Here is an 18,689-nt window from a genome sequence, read left to right on the forward strand (position 1 = left end):
GGGGCCGAGGTGCCAAGGGGGCGGGGCCGCCGTAACGAGCCTCCCATTTCCAAATCCGGGAACCGCGGAGGGAGGTGCGCTTCGAGGGGCGGGCTCGAGGGGGGTTTCGCTTTTGGAGGAAGGCAGGGCTACGGCCCTGTGGGGCGGGTCCCAGACTTCGCGCTCCGCTGAGGTGGCGGCGTGACGAAATCGACGCAGGGGGTCGGCATGGGGTGGGGGTGGAGGAAGCAGCGCGTGGCGCGCTACGTAGGGGGTGGCTCCGCCGGGACTCCGAGCTGGTGTTTAAGAGGTGACTAACTGGTTCTATCAGACGACAGTGCCACATTCTGAAGGGAGCGCTCACGAGTGGGGTGAGCCCGCCCGAGCGGAGAACGGACGGCAGGTGCTCAGGGGACCAGGCTTCCGGTTGTGGGGTTCGATCGCGAGGCGGGAGCTCCAACTGGGGGAGCGCAGGCGGCCGGAGGGGGCGGAGCCTCAGGTTGAAGGATTGACGGGAGCCGAGGACGCCCGAACGCTGAACCCCTTGTGTTCGGGAGGGGGCGGGGCTGCGGATGGGCACAGCAAATGACTCCCGAACGTGCGAAGCAGTCACGCTCGGCCGGGGGCGGGGCTTCGTATTCTGGGAGCCCGACTCAGGGCGAGAAAGACCTGAGGCCGAACCTCGGAGTTCGGAAAGGGGAGGGGCCAAGTCCGGAGCTACCCGAAGAGGGCGAGGACTTGACGGGTCTTTGGTCTCTGGAGGTCCCGACACCTGACGGGAACACCCGAAGGGCGACACCAAAATGGATCTTTCGAAGGGGTCGTGGCCCGCGCTGGGGCAGGCTTTGCTCTGAGGCGTGGGGGCAGGCGTGGCAGTATTGGAGCAGACCAGAATGTTGACCGCGGGGCCCGGCGACTCGGCTCGGGGCGGGCCCTCGCCTCGGTCAGCCCCGGGGCCTGGCGGGATCGCCCGAGAGCTGAGTCGCGCTCCCAGGGGGCGGAACCTGGCCCTCCAGCTCGGCAGGTGGCGAAGGCGGCCCAGAGCGAGGCTCCGCCCCCAGGCTGAGGGGCGGGGCTTCGCCGAGACCCACTCCCCCGCCCCCGACCTCCACCTCCAGGCGGTGGGAGCCCTCCCGGCGGCGCGAATCGGGAGGCAAGAGGCGTGCAGTTCTGTGGGTGACTGTTGTGCCCCTGTCCTCCCGCAGGAGGATGCTGGTGGTGGAGGTGGCGAACGGTCGCTCCCTGGTGTGGGGGGCCGAGGCGGTGCAGGCGCTGCGGGAGCGCCTGGGAGTAGGGGGCCGCACGGTGGGCGCCCTGCCCCGCGGGCCCCGCCAGAACTCGCGCCTGGGCCTCCCGCTGCTGCTGATGCCTGAAGAGGCGCGGCTGCTGGCCGAGATCGGCGCAGTGACCCTGGTCAGCGCCCCGCGCCCGGATCCCCGCCAACACAGCCTGGTGAGGGGGAGGGCTGGGGGCGCGAACTCCCGGGCACCTGCGGGAGAAGAGGCTGGACAACAGGTCCCTGTGGTGGGAGGGGTTTGGGGGTCCTGAATTCTGGAATACGGTGAGGGTTTGATACTGAGATACCCGGGCTCACGCCCCGAGATTGGGAGGGGCCAGGCAGTCAGGATTCCTAGCTTCCTAAAGCAGGGCATGCCCAAGTCCTGAGATTACAGCTAAGTGTACTTCTCAGGCATTGGCATCCTTCAAGCGCCAGCAAGAGCAGGGCTTCCAGGAGCAAAGTGCTCTGGCAGCTGAGGCCCGTGAGACCCGTCGTCAGGAGCTCCTGGAGAAGATTGCGGAGGGCCAGGCTGCGAAGAAGCAGAAGCTGGAACAGGAATCAGGGACCAGCGGGAGCCACGAGGCCGATGGGACCCAAGCTGCAGAAGAGAATGAGGCCGGTGCTGGCCAGGCTGCTGGAGAGCATGAGGAAGCAGGTGAAGGTGGGAGTTGGAGTCCACTGAGCAGGGGAAGGAGGGAAGAGATCTTTGGGGAATTTTGGCTGGGAATCCAGGGCTGGTTCTCCCTGGGGGCTGGGAAAACCTCGCCCCTTGGATTCACCATACTCTCTTGGATTCACCCCCACCAGGCTCCTCTGCTTCCCAGCCAGGGCCTTCAAATGGGGTGACCCCTTTGCCCAGATCCGCTCTGCTGGTCCAGCTGGCCACTGCTAGGCCCCGGCCCATCAAGGCTAGGCCCCTGGATTGGCGTGTCCAGTCCAAAGACTGGCCCCACGCCGGCCGTCCTGCCCATGAGCTTCGCTACAGCATCTACAGAGACCTGTGGGAACGAGGCTTCTTCCTCAGCGCTGCTGGCAAGTTTGGGGGCGACTTCCTGGTCTATCCTGGTGAGTCTGTGTTGGGACCTCTGGTTGCTACTCCTTTCTTCACAATCCCACTACATTCTGCATTTTTCCTTTTTTTTTTTTTTAATCTCATTTTCTCAGCTTCTGAAACCATAGAAGGACAGGAAACACTTGGGAACCCATGCTCCTTTGGAGGGCACTTTAGTCAGTGAACAAAGCGGGGAGAAGAACAGCTCGTAGAAAACATGTATAGTAAAAAGTAAATCGTATTTTATACTGTTATGCAGTTATATACGTATTATTTAAGTAGCCTTAAAAATTGTGGCTCTAGTGAAAAAACATGGAAAGAACTTTAAAGTGGAAGTCCCCCATTGTATATATACATACGGTATCTTCTTTATCCATTCATGTAATGACGGGCATTTAGGTTGCTTCCATATCTTGGCTATTGTAAATAGTGCTGCAGTGAACATAGAGGAGGGACTTCCCTGGTGGTGCAGTGCCTAAGACTCTGTGTTCTCAATGCAGGGGGCCCGGGTTCAATTCCTGGTTAGGGAACTAGATCCTGCATGCTGCAACTAAGACCCAGTGCAGCCAAATAAATAAAATATTAAAAAACAAAACAACATATAGGGGTGTGTTTATCTTTTTGAATTGGTTTTCATTTTTTTCAGATAAATGCCCAGGAGTAGAATTGCTGGAAGCCTTGCTCTTTTACTTATATTTATTTATTAATTAATAAATTTATTTGTTTTTGGCTGTGTTGGGTCTTCCTTGCTGCACATGGGCTTTCTCTAGTTGTGGTGAGCAGGGGCTGCTCCTCATTGTGGTGTGCAGGCTTCTCTGGTTGCAGAGCAGGCTCAGTAGTTGTGGCGTTCAGACTTAGTTTCTCCTTGGCATATGGGATCTTCCCGGACCAGGGCTCAAACCTGTGTCCCCTGCATTGGCAGGCAGATTCTTAACCACCACACCACCAGGAAAGTCCCAAGTCTTGCTCTTTTAGATTTACCTTGCACGTTACTTAGTCTTCTGTATAGTGCCCTACTCAGGGTCCTACTCTATTTGATCAGGATCACGTAAGCCAGGGGCAAACTATAGTCCCAGGTCAAATCTGCCCCACTGGCTGGTTTATTTATTTATTTATTTTAAAGAGCCACTTTTTTTTTTTAATATTTATGTATTTATTTATTTATTGGCTGTGTTGGGTCTTTGTTGCTGCACACGGGCTTTCTCTAGTTACGGTGAGTGGGGGCTACTCTTCATTGTGGTGCATGGGCTTCTCATTGCAGTGGCTTCTCTTATTGCAGAGCATGGACTCTAGGCTCATGGGCTTCAGTAGTTGTGGCACATGGCCTCAATAGTTGTGGCTCACGGGCTCTAGAGCACAGGCTCAGTAGTTGTGCGCAGGCTTAGTTGCTCCACGGCATGTGGGATCTTCCCGGCCCAGGGATCAAACCCGTGCTCCTGCATTGGCAGGCGGATTCTTAACCACTGTGCTACCAGGGAAGCCCCCCACTGGTTTTTTTAAAATAAAGTTTTATTGGAATACAGCCTCATCCATTTGTTTACCTATGGTCTGTGGCTACTGTTGTGCTAGAGTGGCAGAGTTGAGTGTTTGTAGCATGGCCTGCAAAACTGAAAATATTTAGTTATCCGGCCCTTTTCAGAAAAATTTTGTTGACTCCCTTATTCTATGTGTTTTATTATGCCATCCTGTTGTAAATTGTTCTCTCACTTCTTTTAGTCTGAGTCACTTCTCATTGGATATTTATATGATACCCTTTTGAGTTCCTCATGGCTTTGACTGACAACTATATATTCAGTTATTTGTTTTCACTTTTGTTTTTTTAAATAAGATTACGCTATACACGTGTGTCAACTTGCTCCGCCCACAACGTCCAAGGGTGTCTTTTAAAACATTGGTAGTGATAGCTGGAACCATCCCCGTCTTCTACGTGTAGATGTCCCAGTGTCTTCCAGCCCTCTGCCACTGGAAACTGCTACCTGCCTCTCTCCTTCACCCAGGTGACCCGCTCCGTTTCCACGCTCACTACATCGCTCAGTGCTGGGCTCCTGGGGACGCCATCCCACTCCAGGACCTGGTTTCTGCTGGCCGCCTTGGCACCAGTGTCAGAAAGACGCTGCTGCTTTGCTCTCCGCAGCCTGATGGTAAGGTGGTCTACACATCCCTGCAGTGGGCCAGCCTGCAGTGAACTCCAGAGACCTGTGAACACGTGGCTGTGTCCGTGGCAAGAGCCTTTCTAGATGGTCCCAAGCTCATCTCCGCATGGGAGGCTCCACCACCCTCCTGCCTCTCTCGGCTGTTAGTTTTTGATTCCAGACTTATAAACACTACATCCTTCTTATGTCCCTCCCTGATTCAAAGCACTTAGTGACCGTGTTGTTTTTATAGTTACCTATTTCCAACCAAGAGCTTCTCGAGTGTGAAAGCTGATTCATCTCTGTTTTTTACAGGGCATAGGTCCCAAGAGGTCTCAATAAACTTGTTGAATAAATGTGGAGTTTGTGATTTGAATCCTTACGACAGTCCTGGGAAGTGTGGGCATTTGCGTCTGCTCATACAGATGAGGAAAGGCCTGGAGGAGAGGAAATGACTTGCCTCAGGTCACACATCTGGTAGAGAGCAGGGTTGGGTTTTAAAACCTGGTCTTTCTGACACAGAATTTCAAACTTTTCCACTGCACTAAATTTCCTTTTGAAAAGATTTTTACAAGACGTTTCAGATGCATGCAAAACATAAATAAAAATTATGTGTGAAGAAAAGAAGGAAGCGAGTGTTGCAGTTTTAGGATAGGCGTTTGGAGTAGGGAGGGGAACGTCAGGGGTGGTCTTTTTCTTGGTTTGGGTGGTGTTTATTCAGGTGTTTGGAGAATTTTTTTTTTTCTGAGTATTACTTTTTATACCATATGTTTATATTCCAGATCTTCCTTCCTATGTATGCTCTATTCCACAATTTTTTACAAAAGCTAAAACACATATGCATGAAATATGCATTTGTAAAACAATCTGCACAGCTGCCTTTCTGCTTAAGAAATTACTAGCACATTACCAGTACCAACTTCCAATATTTATACATTGATTTTTTAAAATGTGTAGTTTTGTTTAGTCATATGGATTGTGTAATAGTCGCATGGTGAAAATTCTGGGGCTAAAAGTCTCTACCTCTCCTCAATTTCTACCACCCCCTCCACCCCCCAACACACACACAATTTCTTCTTTCTTTCTTGCCCTTTTTGGTGCACAAACTTGATAGACTCTCAATGTCCTGTAAGCTTAGGTTAATTTAAACTAGGACACTAACCCCTGCCTGGCTTTTTCATTTTGCCTCTTTGGTAATTTCTCCAACTCTTCTCACTACAGCAAGGCACTTCGATGACTCTGAGTCCTGAGTCTTCCTTCTCAAAATTTCTCATTAAAAAGATATTGTGAGGGCATCCACATGCAAAAAAGAAAAAGTCCAGACATAGAGCTTACACCCTTTACAAAAAGTAACTCAAAATGGGCCATTGACCTAAATGTAAACATGCAAAACTATAGAACTCCTGGGAGATAACATAGGAGAAAACCTAGATGACCTTGGGCACTAAAAGGCATGATCTGTGAAAGAAAGAATAGATATGCTGGACTTCATCAAAATGAAAAACTTCTGTGAGATAACTTTTGCAAAAGATGCATCTGACACAGGATTGTTATCCAAAATACACAAAGAACTCTTAAAAGTCAACAATAAGAAAACCTGATTTAAAAAATGGACCAGAGACCCTAACAGATACCTCACCAAAGAAGATAAAGAGATGGCAAATAGGCATGTGAAAAGATGTTCCACATCATCTGTCATCAAGGAAATGCCAGTGAAAGCAACAATGAGGGGAGAAGGCCATCACCCTTTCCCTATACCTTGCCCTGTGCGTCTCTTCCATCTGGATGTTCTTGAGTTACAACCTTTTATAATAAACCTGTAATCTTATTAACTAAGGTGTTTCTCAGATCTGTGAGCTGCTCCAGCAAATGAATCGAGGAGGGGGTCGTTGGAAACTCTGAGGTACCAATGATGCATATATAGTTAAGTTATTTATACATTTGGCTATTTTTGACTATCAGCTTATATGTCAGGCCTGTGCTAAGATACTGATAAACAGGAAAGATGAGGTCTCTGCCTTCCTATAACTTTTTTGTCTGGGAGCTTACTTGTGAACAAGAAAACGAAGATGAACAAGGTAGAGACTTCCCTGGTGGTCCAGTGGGCAAGACTGCGTGCTCACAATGCCGGGGGCCTGGGTTCGATCCCTGGGCAGGGAACCAGATCCCCCATGATGCCCCAACAAGAAGTCTGCATGCCACAACTAATCATGTCTCAAAGACCTGGCATAGCCTAAATAAGTGTTTTTTAAGATAATGAACAAGGTAGTTTGACGATACAGAAATACAGTGAGAGAATAATAACACGATGGTAGCTAACACTGAGTGCTTTCTTGGTGCCAGGCACTATCCTGAACACTTTGCGTAGACTGCATTATTTCATTCTTATGATAACCCTGTGAGATGCACACTGCCGTCACCCCCATTTTATAGATGAGGAAGCTGAGGCACAGAGTGGTTGAGAAACTTGTCTGAGGTATTGCAGCTTGTAAGTGAGGATTGCTGAATTGGAACCAAGCACTGGGACAGAGCAGGGTGATAAGGGAAAGGACTGAGTGGGACTGCCTCTCTGAAGAGGGACTGTTGACTGCCACGTCTGCTGGACAGCAGCTGCTTAAAACAGCGGTGAAGAGCATGGGCTATGGAGCCAGACTGTCCCAGCTGCAATGCTGGCCTAAATAGATGAAGGTCAGATCATATATGAAAACAGAACTCTGATCCCCAGCCTGCAGCAGCCTTCCCAGAAAACCAGCCCTCTTATCTACAATAAACAGCTCAGCATGGGTCAGGATAGCCATCATCAAAAAGTCTACAAATAATACATGCTGGAGAGTGTGTGGAGAAAAGGCAGCCCTCCTACACTGTTGGTGGGAATGTAATTTGGTGCAGTTACTATGGAAAACAGTATGGAGGTTACTTAAAAAACTAAAAATAGAACTACCATATGTTCCAGCAATCCCACCCCTGGGCATATACCCAGAAAAGATGAAAACTCTAATTTGAAAAGACACATGCACCCCAACATGTGCAGCACTATTTACAACAGCCAGGACATGGAAGCAACCTAAGTGTCCATGGACAGATGAATGGATAAAGAAGATGTGGTACTTATATACAATGGAATATTACTCAGCCATAAAAAAGAATGAAACCTTGCCATTTGCAGCAACATCGATGGACCTAGAGATTATTGTACTCAGTGAAGTAAGACAGAGAAAGACAAATACCATATATCACTTATATATGAAATCTAAAAGAATGATACAAATGAACTCATTTACAGAATTGAAACAGACTCACATAGAAAACAATCTTATTGTTACCAAAGGGGAAAAGAGAGGAAGGGATAAATTAGGACTATGGGATTAACAGATACAAACTACTGTATATAAAATAAACAACAAGGGTTTACTGTATAGCACAGGGAACTATATTCAATATATTGTAATAAGCTATAATGGAAAATATGAAAAAGAATATATATGTATAACTGAATCACTTTGCTGTACACCTGAAACTAGCACAATATTGTAAACTAACTATACTTCAACAACAACAACAAAAAACAACCAAAAACATCTCAGGAAGCTAGCTTGCTATAAGGCAGGCATATAGGAATTCAAGCTGCTATCTCTAATAACAATCTACGAAGCCAAATAACCCCTATAGCAATTAGTCCAAAATGGCCAGGACTTGATTAGCAATTCACAACTCTACTAATTTTTGTCCACACTTGCAATTTAGGAGCAAGAAGAGAAAGTCAAATATGTACCCCAACCAATCACACAGGACAGCTAACTTTTAGTCTGCCCACATCTAGCTTCTCCATGACAACAGCCTCCAATCAGGGGACACCTGAAGCTTCTCCTTTTTTTCACTATAAAGTTTTCCCACACTGCTGCCTGCCTTTGCGTCTCTGCCAAAACACGAGTGATGGTGACTGACTCCCTTACTCTGAATAAATAGCCTTTGCTTGTTCTCATTTTGTTGATCTTAATTTATTTCCACTTTGTGCAATCTTGGACAAGTTCCATAACCACTTTTTGGTGCCTCAGTATCTGCCTCTATAAAAAAGGATTGGTAATAGTATTAGTGCTCCTTAAGCAAACATCCATAATAGTACTATTATGAGGGAGGGCAACTTCTCTGAGTCCTCCTCAAATATGTATAAAGATTAAGTAAATTAACGCATGTAAACTTCTCAGAACAGGGCAAGATACATCACAAGTATTCCAGAATGTCACCTGTTATTATTGTTAGTGATAGAAATCATGGGTCACACGAATTAAAAACAAACAACACAAAAGGTGTTTAAAGCCTAGCACATTTAGAGTGCTCATTAAATATCATCCAGAGATAAAGAAAGCCCTTGGTGTGAATGGGATTATTCCAGAGAGAAAGGACTAGAGGAAATAATCCTAGGAGCTGAGAGGAAGATGTTGGCAAAGGAGATCAAAAAACAATGTATAAATTGCTTCCAGGTTTAGAGCGGGAGGTGTCAGAACATTTCTCCTATTCTGGAAACTCAAAGGAAACCTCAGGATATAAACTGCTGTCTTCGATAAAGAGGCACAAAGCCTTTTAACCCTTGGGTCTCGAGTTAAAAAAAAAAAAAAAAAAAGCCAGTCTCCTTCTTCAAGAGGCTTCCCTGACCATCCCATCAGAAGTACCGTTTGCCCTCGGTCAGTCTCAGTAACGTATTTTCTTCACAGCACCATTCTGAAATGATGCACTTTATTATTATTTTTTCCTTGTTCCCTTAAGGCTCAAAGCCTCACGGGTAGATTTGTTTCAGGGTTCAAAAGGGCAGACTGGCTCCTGGCTGTGCTTCGGGTTGACATTCTGATATGAAAACCGATTTTTTTCATTATTCATGGGTATAACAAAGCATCTCCTGGAAGGAGCTTTGACTTCACACGGCTCCAACCCTCTGGGGATCTTTTCACGGAGTCGGAGCCGGTGACTACTGCAACTTCATACCGCGACTCAGAGGCTAGCTGACGGGACTTAACTCACCACCCGAGGGCGGAGAGGAGCCCTCGCTTCTGACGCGTCGGCGTTACGACCTTCCACGCCGGGTAGAGACCTGGTCCTCCCAGCTTAGCGCGCCGCTCTGGCCCACCCTCTCGTCTCGACTGCTTTTCCCGCCCGCCAACGCCTTTTCTGATTGGTGCAGGCGTGCGCTGCGCGTGCTGACGTCACAAAACGGCGGCGCGGCTATAAGAACGCGACCGGAGGACGAGTGCGCCTCTTTCTCGGTTACCGGAGTGTGCGCTCAGGTGAGGGGTGGTGCCATGCTGTTTATTTCTGGTGCGGGTTGTAAGGTCTTGAGGGCCGTCCGAGCTTAAATGAGTTCGTTAAAGAAGTTGAAGGTGAGACGAGGGTGTTTGTAGAGCAATGGGAATGATACCGGTTATGAAAACGTGAGGAAGGTTCTCGCGATATCTTAGTTGAGCGCCGCGAGGTTCTAGCAGAGTTGTGGGACTGCGCAGGCGCCGCACGGAGTCCTCACGGGCCATTGTCTTTCCGCGCAGGCGCAAACGGGCAAGTAGAGCCAGCATGCCGGTGGCCCGGAGTTGGGTTTGTCGCAAAACCTATGTGACGCCGCGGAGACCCTTCGAGAAGTCCCGCCTCGACCAAGAGTTGAAGCTGATCGGTGAGTGGCTAAGGCAGGGTTTCTGCTTCCCGGGCCGGGGAAAGCTAACGCGTGGGTGAGGCCGCCCACGTGCTCATTCTGTTCGAATCCTCGGGTGAGTCCCCCTCTCTCTTAACCCCAAATTCGGGAGCGTTCGTTGTTTAGATTTTCTGTACTAGTTCTCTTTACTAGTCCCCGGGGCTGAGCTTGTTCGCCCATGCTTTGCAGGCGAGTATGGGCTCCGGAACAAACGTGAGGTCTGGAGGGTCAAATTCACCCTGGCCAAGATCCGCAAGGCTGCCCGGGAGCTGCTGACCCTGGATGAGAAGGACCCGCGGCGTCTGTTTGAAGGTGTGTACGCGAGCCCGCGGGGGAGGACCGAGGGGCGGGGCTGCTGCTGCGCTTTCTTCTAGGGTTGTCCAGCCATCCGAGGTGTTTCGTGGAGCCAGCCTTTAATAGGAGTTGTGGGGTAAGAAAATGGGCCTGAATCTAAGCACCTCCCCTTTTCCTTATGTGTGACTTTGGTTTACCCAAACATTGGACTTCCTGATTAGAACTGACATTGCGAAGCAAACTTGGGCACGTGACTATAAGGTGTGCCTAGTGTAGCAAAATAGTATTGCTGCTTATGTGTTCTGTTAGCTGATGGTGGAAATAGTGAAGTTTCTGAAATGTTCGGTGGTTCTGGCAGAGAAGGAGATTGAATGTGTGCATTTGCCTGTCTTAACACGGTGGTAAAGGACATTTAGCCAAGATGTGAACAGGACAGGATCTGTGAATTTCACAGGGAAGAACATTCCAGGTAATTTTGGAGGGGATACAGATCATGTAGTAAATTAAAACTAAAAGAAACTGTAGTGAGGTACAGTCGACAGGATTCATCATCTTTTAGACTCTTAAAATCCTAAATTTCTTCTTCGAGGTGGGGAATTAATGGAGGGCTTTTGGAAGGAATGATTGACACGATCACTCAAATTTTAGTAGGACCTCTTAGATTGTCAGATGGCAAAAACATTAGAGTAGTTATTTTATAAGGCTCACTGAATGCATTTTTCTAAACTCTTGGTGTATATTGTTTAATCTGCACAAGCAGGCTCATGGGGGCTACTGATAACACTCTTTCAAATGAGCAGAGGGTCAGAGGCCTCCCACCATGGGTGGGACTGGAGGGCAGGCTCCAGCGTGCAGGTTAGCTCAGTGGTGGGGATGGGATGAGGATTTCAGGGGAAGCTTAGGGAACATCACCAAAAGTTAAAACAGTATCTAAATGTAAGAAGTAAACGTAAACTAGGTTGGTATGTCGTACGTTGCATCCTGGGTGTGGAAGAGATATATATGGTTTGTGATTCCAACAGATTTGAGTCTGGCTATAGATGGTTCTATATCTTGCCTTTTTTTTAATTTAATATAAACGTATTTATTGGTTCTGTTGGGTCTTCCTTGCTGCGCATGGGCTTTCTTTAGTTGTGTTGAGCGGGGGCTACTCTTCGTTGTGGTGTTCGAGCTTCTCATTGCTGGAACACAGGCTCTAGGCACATGGGTGTCAGTAGTTGTGGCTCACGGGGCTCTAGATCGCAGACTCAGTTGTGGCAAGGGCTTAGTTTCTCCTCAGCATGTGGGATCTTCCCAGACCAGGGATTGAACCCATGTCTCCTGCATTGGCAGGCGGATTCTTAACCACTGTGCCACCAAGGAAGTCCCTGTTTGTTTTTTTGTAACAGCTCTTATTGGGATAAAATTTACACAACATGAAGTTCACTCAGAGTGTCTACAGCTTGTTTTTAATTAGCTCTGAAGTTGGCCACGGTATAGGCATCATCTTGATACTGCTTTTGGCCTGACTCTAGGAAATCTTGATTTCTGGTGAAAATCAGGAGTGGTTGGGAAACCGCCTAGGCTTCCTTGGGCACCTGGCTTTTTATTTTCAATCAGGAATTCTAGTCTGATTTTTCTCCCAAACTGGCTAAGGAAGGAAGTGCTGTTGTACTCACTGTTAAGCATGAGTGGTCATCCACATTAGAGGTTGAGAAAGGCTTGGAGCATGTTTAACTATCACACATTTATCACTTTTATCTTTCCCAGGCCCAAGGATGCGAGATGTTTTCATTCTTTTTTTTTTTATATAAATTTATTTATTTATTTATTTATATTATTTATTTATTGGCTGCGTTGGGTCTTTGTTGCTGCACGCAGGCTTTCCCTAGTTGCTGCGAGCGGGGGCTACTCTTCATTGTGTTGCTCAGGCTCCTCATTGTAGTGGCTTCTCTTGTTGTGAAGCACAGTAGTTGCGGCACATGGGCTCAATAGTTGTGGCTCATGGGCTCTAGAGCACAGGCTCAATAGTTGTGGCTCACAGGCTTAGTTGCTCCATGGTATGTGGAATCTTCCCAGAGCAGGGCTCGAACCCATGTCCCTGGCATTGGCAGGCGGATTTTTAACCACTGCGCCACCTAGGAAGTCCCGAGATGTTTTCATTCTTAGCCTTTCGTTAGTTCTTCACTCCTTTGACAGTCTCATGAGAATTCAGGAATCTCCCCCTTGGATGCTGATATCGGGTGGGACTTTATCCCAGAGCCTGGGGGACAGACCACAGCTGGTTCTGGTCTCAGGGGGATCTTCCTGAAGAGAGAATTACAGAGAAACCTAGGTGATAAGCAGTCATGTGCCAAAGAAATGGCATAGGGCAGAGTGAGAGGCTGGTGTCCAGGGATTGTTTGGTTTTCCAGGGTGGAAGTGGAAGTTGCAAGGCGAGGACAGCATAAGGTAGTACTTTCTGGTGAATGAAGCTGTTTAGATTCCTGGGATGGCGAGGAGGAGCCTGTGAGCTCTGAGGTGTTTGCTCACTATTAACAGCCTGGCCTTGTTTAAGATCCAACCTTTCTCACTAAGGTTTGATAGTCTCATCTGATAAAACTAATTGGTTCAGTCACTTACAGATATGAACTTCCTCCTCACACCAGCTTGAGGACAGGTATTACATCCATTTTTCACATTAGAAACTAAGGCGCTTTAAAGGCTTGCTGCATGCCATAGTGATAAAGGGTGCTTTTGCCACTGGCTTACATTTTTTAAAAAAATTTGTTGATTTGGCTTACAGTTTTAAACTGATTCTGATTGTTAATGCTTTGGCCAAATGGAGCCCATGTAACAATTTTTGGTAGTTGGGCATGCTCGCTTTGAAGACACAAAGCTCATTGGTGTTCTTTTTGCCTTCATGCCCAGTAAGATTTTTCCTGTATTGATGATCCTCCCCATTGTTTAAGGTTGTAAGTGGTTTAATAGTAAATGTGAAATACGTTTTTGAAGTAATATGGGTTGAGTTATTGTCAAGTTTCTATTTTTTAATGTAAGGATAAAAAGGCATGAAGTGTCGAAACTGGTAGATAATCCCAGACTCCTGTATTACTATTTGAATGTCATATCCGTTTTTTAAATTGAAGTATAATTTACAGTTAACTCCGACATCATTGTATTAGTTTCAGGTGCACAGCAGAGTATTTGTCACCATATGCAGTTACAAAACGTTTTTTCTTCTGATGAGAACTTTGAAGGTCTCCTGCTTTTGGTTTGCATTTCCCTGATTAGTGATGTTGAGCATCTTTTCATGTGCCTGTTGGCCATCTGTATGTCTTTGGGAAAATGTCTATTAAGATCATCTTCCCATTTTTTGATTGAGGTGTTTGGGTTTTGGTTTTTGCTATTGAGCTATATGAGTTCATGATATATTTGGGTTATTAACCCCTTATTAGATATGTGATCTGTAGATGTTTTCTCCCATTCTGTAGGTTGCCTTTTCGCTTTGTTGATGATTTGCTTTGCTGTCCAGAAGCTTTTTAGTTTGGTGTGGTCCCGCTGGTTTTTGCTTTTGTTGTCTTTGCTTTAGGATCAAATCCAAAAAAATCATCTCCAACGCTTATGTCGAGGAGCTTACCATGTTTTCTTTTAGGAGTTTCATGGTTTCAGGTCTTACATCCAAGTCTTTGATCCATTTTGAGTTTTTTTTTTTTTTTTTTTTTTTATCCTGCTACACAGCTTAAGGGATCTCAGTTCCCAGCCCAGGGATTGAACCCAGGCCACAGCAATGAAAGTGGCAAGTCCTAACCACTGGGAAGCCTCGAATTCCCAATTCTGAGTTAGTTTTTGTGTACAGGATAAGATAGAGGTCCAGTGTCATTCTTGCACGTGACTGTCCAGTTTTCCCAGCACTGTTTATTGACAAGACTGTTCTTTCCCTGTTGTATATTCCTGGCTCCTTTGTTGTAAATTAATTGATAATTAATATGTGTGGGTTTATTTCTGGGATCTTTATTCTGTTCTTAAGATTGGCTTTGTGGTTCCGTAAAAATTTTAGGATTGTTTTCCTGTGAAAAATGGCATTGAAATTTTGATAGGGATTGCATCGAATCTGTATATTGCTTTTAGGTAGTATGGGCATTTTAGCTTGTTACAATCTGTGAGCACAGAACATCTTTTCATTTATTTGTGTCTTTAATTTTTTCATCAATGTCTTATTTTCATTGTGCAGGCTTTTCACTTTTTAAAAAAATTTTTGGCTGTGTTGGGTCTTTGTTGCTGTGCACGGGTTTTCTGTAGTTGTAGAGAGCAGGGGCTACTCTTTCATTGCAGTGTGCGGGCTTATTGCAGTGGCTTCTCATCGTGGAGCTTGGGCTCTAGGCACATGGGCTCAGTTTTGGCACCCGGGCTTAGTTGCTCCCCGGCATGTGGGATCTTCCCAGACCAGGGATTGAACCCGTCTCCCCGGCATTGGCAGGCGGATTCTTAACCACTGCACCACCAGGGAAGTCCCCAGCTTTTCACCTTCTGTGCAGTTGTGAGAGAATATCCTTGTGTTCAGCATTTATTCAGTGCATATTATGGCCTGGGGTGTTGGGAAGGGTGTAGTATGTATAGTATGTTTCTCCATTTAGATCCTCCTTCACTCCTAGTGAAGACTTTGTCATCACAGTGAGCCTGCTTTCCTTCAGGCTTTGCCTGGGGGTAAGGGAGGGGATGGGTCGTAATGGTGCTTTTACCCCAGTGTCAGTGTTAGTGTCAGTGTTAGTGATAATCCTGTGTGGTGATAAGGAGCCCAGTGAGTGTGAGTCTGGGGGAAGGCCTTTGCCCCCTGCATCCCAAGAGCTGTCTTTTTAAAAATCATTTATTTCTTAGTTTTTAATTATTGTTATTATTTTTTGGCTTCATTGAGTCTTTGTTGCTGCGAGTGGGCTTTTCTCTCATTGCAGCAAGTGAGGGCAGCTCTTCCTTGCAGTGCATGGGCTTCTCAGTGCAGTGGCTTCTCTTGTTGCAGAGCACGGGCTCTAGGCACACAGGCTTCTGTAGTTGTGGCATGCGGGCTTAGTTGCAGTTGCTCCCACGCACGTGGGATCTTCCCGGACCAGGGATTGAACCCATGTACCCTGCATTGGCAGGCAGATTCTTAACCACTGCGCCACCAGGGAAGTCCCCTAAGAGCTGTCCTGAGTGGAGCTTTGGATGCCCAAGGGCAAGTAGTAGCAAGGCCTCCTGAGCATGGAGTTGTTGGGTAAAAGGTAGAAACTGACATCTGCTGAATTACTTTATGCCAGGCATTGTTAGGTTATATCCACACCATCTTTTTAGTAGAAAATCTTACAAAGATAAAGTGGATGACATGTACTCAGCTTAAATGTATGCCCAGTCTTTTTCAGGCCTAAAAGATAGGTTCTGATACTGTTCCAATATTATAGGTAAGGAAGGTGGTTTAACCTCATTTGATTAGGAGGGCTTTCTTGACTCCAGCATATTAGCTCTTAGCCGCTATGCTGTGTGATGGGAGGAATAGTTTAGGAGCAGCAGCACTTAGACTTTTGTGGATGAATGCTAAGCCTTTCAAGGGGATGGTCTCATTCACTCTCCCCAAAGGCTCCAGAAGCTTCTCCCTTTTCCAGGTGAGCAGAGTTGTATGTAATCACCTGCCTTAGGGTCGTGTGAGGATTCCATGACTCACAGTGGCTCATGTAATAGCAGGTTGAGCCCTGTATCAGAATGTCCCACCATCATGACATGGAGGTGGAGGATTTGAACCCAGAAGTCCGAGGTCACCCAGAACGCTGAGGCAGGCCTTCCTTCCCCTCTTACAGGCAATGCCCTGCTGCGGCGCCTTGTCCGTATCGGGGTGCTGGACGAGGGCAAGATGAAGCTGGATTACATCTTGGGTCTGAAGATTGAGGATTTCTTGGAGAGACGCCTGCAGACCCAGGTCTTCAAGCTGGGCCTGGCCAAGTCCATCCACCATGCCCGTGTGCTGATCCGCCAGCGCCATATCAGGTACCACCTCTGGGCTCCCTGAGCCTTCCCCACTCCATCCCCTTTGATGGTTGCCCTCACTAAGCCGCTGTCCCTATCTCCTGTGCAGCCCTCGGAGTGATGGTGTGAGCTCACCTTGAGGGTACAGATTGACCCCCTACAAACAGCTCGTGGGGGAACTGGGGCCAGCCTCATCCCCCACCATAGCCCCGCGCAAGGGTCACTGCGGCTGGAGCCGTACACCTTGCGAAGGCTTCTACCAAGCGTGCAGGGCTGGACAGGTAACGGCTCTTGGTGTCCAGTTGAGAGGAGTCATTGGGGCTTAACCGACTTGGAGGGGTTTGGCTGTGTAGTGGGCCTTATGAAGCCATTCCAGGCGCTGATCGCCACAGTGCACTCTCCTGTTGGCCTTTACTTGGTGAGTTCACACAGGCCAAGGTCTGATGTGCGTGGTGGCAGTTGCCACAGTGAAGACCAGAGGCCAGATAGGTCTATCAGTTTGCCCTTTCTGTAAATTGGGCACCATTCATGGGAGCTGTGTAGTAAGTGGGCAGGACACAGGCATGCTGAATTTCTGCCGCAGCCTTGCATTAGCCCCGTGACCCGTGGGCAGGAGCCTCTCAGGCTGCTTGTCTGAAATGAAACAGCCCCATCCCTCGCGGGTTGCTGCTCCGAAGACGATGGAACTGCAGCTGCTGATGAAGCTCAGTGTGGCGCACAGCTGAGAGTATTCAGAGTGTCTGGCACAGTTCTGTGTATTTGAAAAGCAGATCTTGGGTGCATATCCTGCCACTTGACCTTGTTCACTCTGGTCTTGTGGGTTCTTTCTGGATTTCTCTGCCTTCTGTAAGGTGTGAATATAAAGCTGGGTGCATTTGTGTGAGTTAGGTGATGCCTGGAAGCTCTCTGGAACACATGGGAATTCCTTAGGATCAAGACTGCGCTTCCCGCTTATTGCTTCAGAGTCAGTGCAGCTGTAGCAGCAGCCCTGTCAGCTGCAAAGCACAGGCAGAGAGGAGAGCAGTGTTCTGTATCCCTGTCCCCTTCACCTGCCATCCCCCCTCCAGGGTCCGCAAGCAGGTGGTGAACATCCCATCCTTCATTGTCCGCCTGGACTCCCAGAAGCACATCGACTTCTCCCTCCGCTCTCCGTATGGGGGTGGCCGCCCAGGCCGCGTGAAGAGGAAGAACGCCAAGAAGGGCCAGGGTGGAGCTGGAGCCGGCGATGACGAGGAGGAGGATTAAGCCCACCCCGTCCTCCTGGGCTGATGGAGTGTCTAGTTTTCCAGTCGGATAATAAAACAAGATCAACATTTTAGAACTGGTGTGTTTACTGGTGTCTCTTTCCCTCCCTGCTCTGAACATAAGCTGGTTTCCACACATGCACAGAGAGGCCTGGTTAGCTTTGTTCAGATACTTGGACCTCCTGCTAGATGGTGGTCCTTTTCCCCTTAAGACTACTGTGTCCTAACAAACATCTCTACACATCACTTTGTTATCACAACAGGGAGACCAACATTATTATGGGGAAAGTTCTTTAAGACAAAACCATATGTGTATAAAAACAGATGATTGAACTTGGTGTACCCCCCCTCCCCCAAAATTAAATAAAAAAAAAAAAACAACCAGAAGGAAATTCTCAGCCAACCATTTGCATGTGGGGGCAAGAAATCATCTCCAGGCAGAGAGAGCAGGGGAACCCTGCTGCTCTCCCCCTGCATTTGAAGCTTCTGGAGACATCCATGGTCACAAGGGAGGCAGGCTTCCCTTTTCTCTGTCTTGAGAAGCTGCCTCGGGCAGGGAAGGAAGAGGCTTGGTCTCAGGAAATGAGAAACACTTGAGCCAACCTCTCAGCAGCTGCAGCCACAGGGCACAGGGATGCCCTTCTGGGGACTTTTGGACCCTTACATAAGTGACCAGCTTGATGGTGAGAGTTTAGGGTTCTTTGCAAAGTTGGTGTGATGCTTGCAGGATAATGCAAGTCCTCGCAGCAGGCTTCCCCCTCCTTTTCTCACCCCATGGTGTTAATGGCAGTTCTGTAGGGTCCTTGTGGTCAGGACTCTTGGTAGGACCATAAATAAAATCAGCTGTGATGTCCATGGAGTTCTGGGAGCAGTTGACTTCCCAGAGGCCCCAGAAGCTCCTGGTGGTTTGTGTTGGGACTCCATGCTGGCGGGAGTTCATCAGCTGAGTGCTCATGGGGGCCAGTTCCTGGGGTCCCAGAGATCGGTCCCTGGAGTGTGGAGTATGGGTCTTTCCTGGGCTAGTGGGTGGTGAGAGCAGCATACACAGTGGGCTCTGCTGGCGGCTCCCCTGACTGGGGGACGG

The 18,689-nt window shown here is 48.0% G+C and overlaps 2 protein-coding genes across 10 annotated transcripts; both read left to right on the top strand.

Annotated features, from left to right (window-relative positions):
• Positions 1-31: 31 nt before the first annotated feature.
• Positions 32-4,797, top strand: TSEN34 (tRNA splicing endonuclease subunit 34). Of its 8 annotated transcripts, none has more exons than XM_057713609.1 (5): positions 32-74; positions 1,185-1,431; positions 1,670-1,919; positions 2,066-2,323; positions 4,307-4,797. In XM_057713609.1, the coding sequence occupies exons 2-5, from the start codon at positions 1,189-1,191 to the stop codon at positions 4,492-4,494; spliced, it is 939 nt and encodes a 312-aa protein (XP_057569592.1). In that variant the 5' UTR covers positions 32-74; positions 1,185-1,188; the 3' UTR covers positions 4,495-4,797. The 8 variants fall into 8 exon arrangements, with proteins under 8 accessions (XP_057569592.1, XP_057569589.1, XP_057569591.1 ...); XM_057713606.1 differs by lacking the exon at positions 32-74 and adding an exon at positions 106-289; XM_057713608.1 differs by lacking the exon at positions 32-74 and adding an exon at positions 127-350.
• A 4,814-nt stretch (positions 4,798-9,611) lies between these two features.
• RPS9 (ribosomal protein S9) lies at positions 9,612-17,682 on the top strand. 2 transcript variants are annotated; one of them, XM_057710974.1, is made up of 5 exons: positions 9,612-9,720; positions 9,976-10,097; positions 10,305-10,427; positions 16,196-16,382; positions 17,429-17,682. In XM_057710974.1, exons 2-5 carry the CDS (start codon positions 10,001-10,003, stop codon positions 17,604-17,606), a joined length of 585 nt encoding a protein of 194 aa, XP_057566957.1. In that variant the 5' UTR covers positions 9,612-9,720; positions 9,976-10,000; the 3' UTR covers positions 17,607-17,682. The 2 variants fall into 2 exon arrangements, with proteins under 2 accessions (XP_057566957.1, XP_057566958.1); XM_057710975.1 differs by lacking the exon at positions 17,429-17,682 and adding an exon at positions 16,471-17,419.
• Positions 17,683-18,689: the final 1,007 nt, after the last annotated feature.

This window comes from Hippopotamus amphibius, chromosome 16 (genome assembly GCF_030028045.1).
Source record: "Hippopotamus amphibius kiboko isolate mHipAmp2 chromosome 16, mHipAmp2.hap2, whole genome shotgun sequence".
Classification (NCBI taxonomy): domain Eukaryota; kingdom Metazoa; phylum Chordata; class Mammalia; order Artiodactyla; family Hippopotamidae; genus Hippopotamus; species Hippopotamus amphibius.

Bases quoted from the DNA above. Each gene is read 5' to 3' on its own strand.
- TSEN34 (XM_057713603.1), top strand. From the start codon at position 873: ATGTTGACCGCGGGGCCCGGCGACTCGGCTCGGGGCGGGCCCTCGCCT. The intron at 1,432-1,669 runs GTGAGGGGGAGG...TGTACTTCTCAG, and splicing joins ATCCCCGCCAACACAGCCTG to GCATTGGCATCCTTCAAGCG. The intron at 1,920-2,065 runs GTGGGAGTTGGA...CACCCCCACCAG, and splicing joins GCATGAGGAAGCAGGTGAAG to GCTCCTCTGCTTCCCAGCCA.
- RPS9 (XM_057710974.1), top strand. From the start codon at position 10,001: ATGCCGGTGGCCCGGAGTTGGGTTTGTCGCAAAACCTATGTGACGCCG. The intron at 10,098-10,304 runs GTGAGTGGCTAA...CATGCTTTGCAG, and splicing joins CCAAGAGTTGAAGCTGATCG to GCGAGTATGGGCTCCGGAAC. The intron at 10,428-16,195 runs GTGTGTACGCGA...CCCCTCTTACAG, and splicing joins CCCGCGGCGTCTGTTTGAAG to GCAATGCCCTGCTGCGGCGC.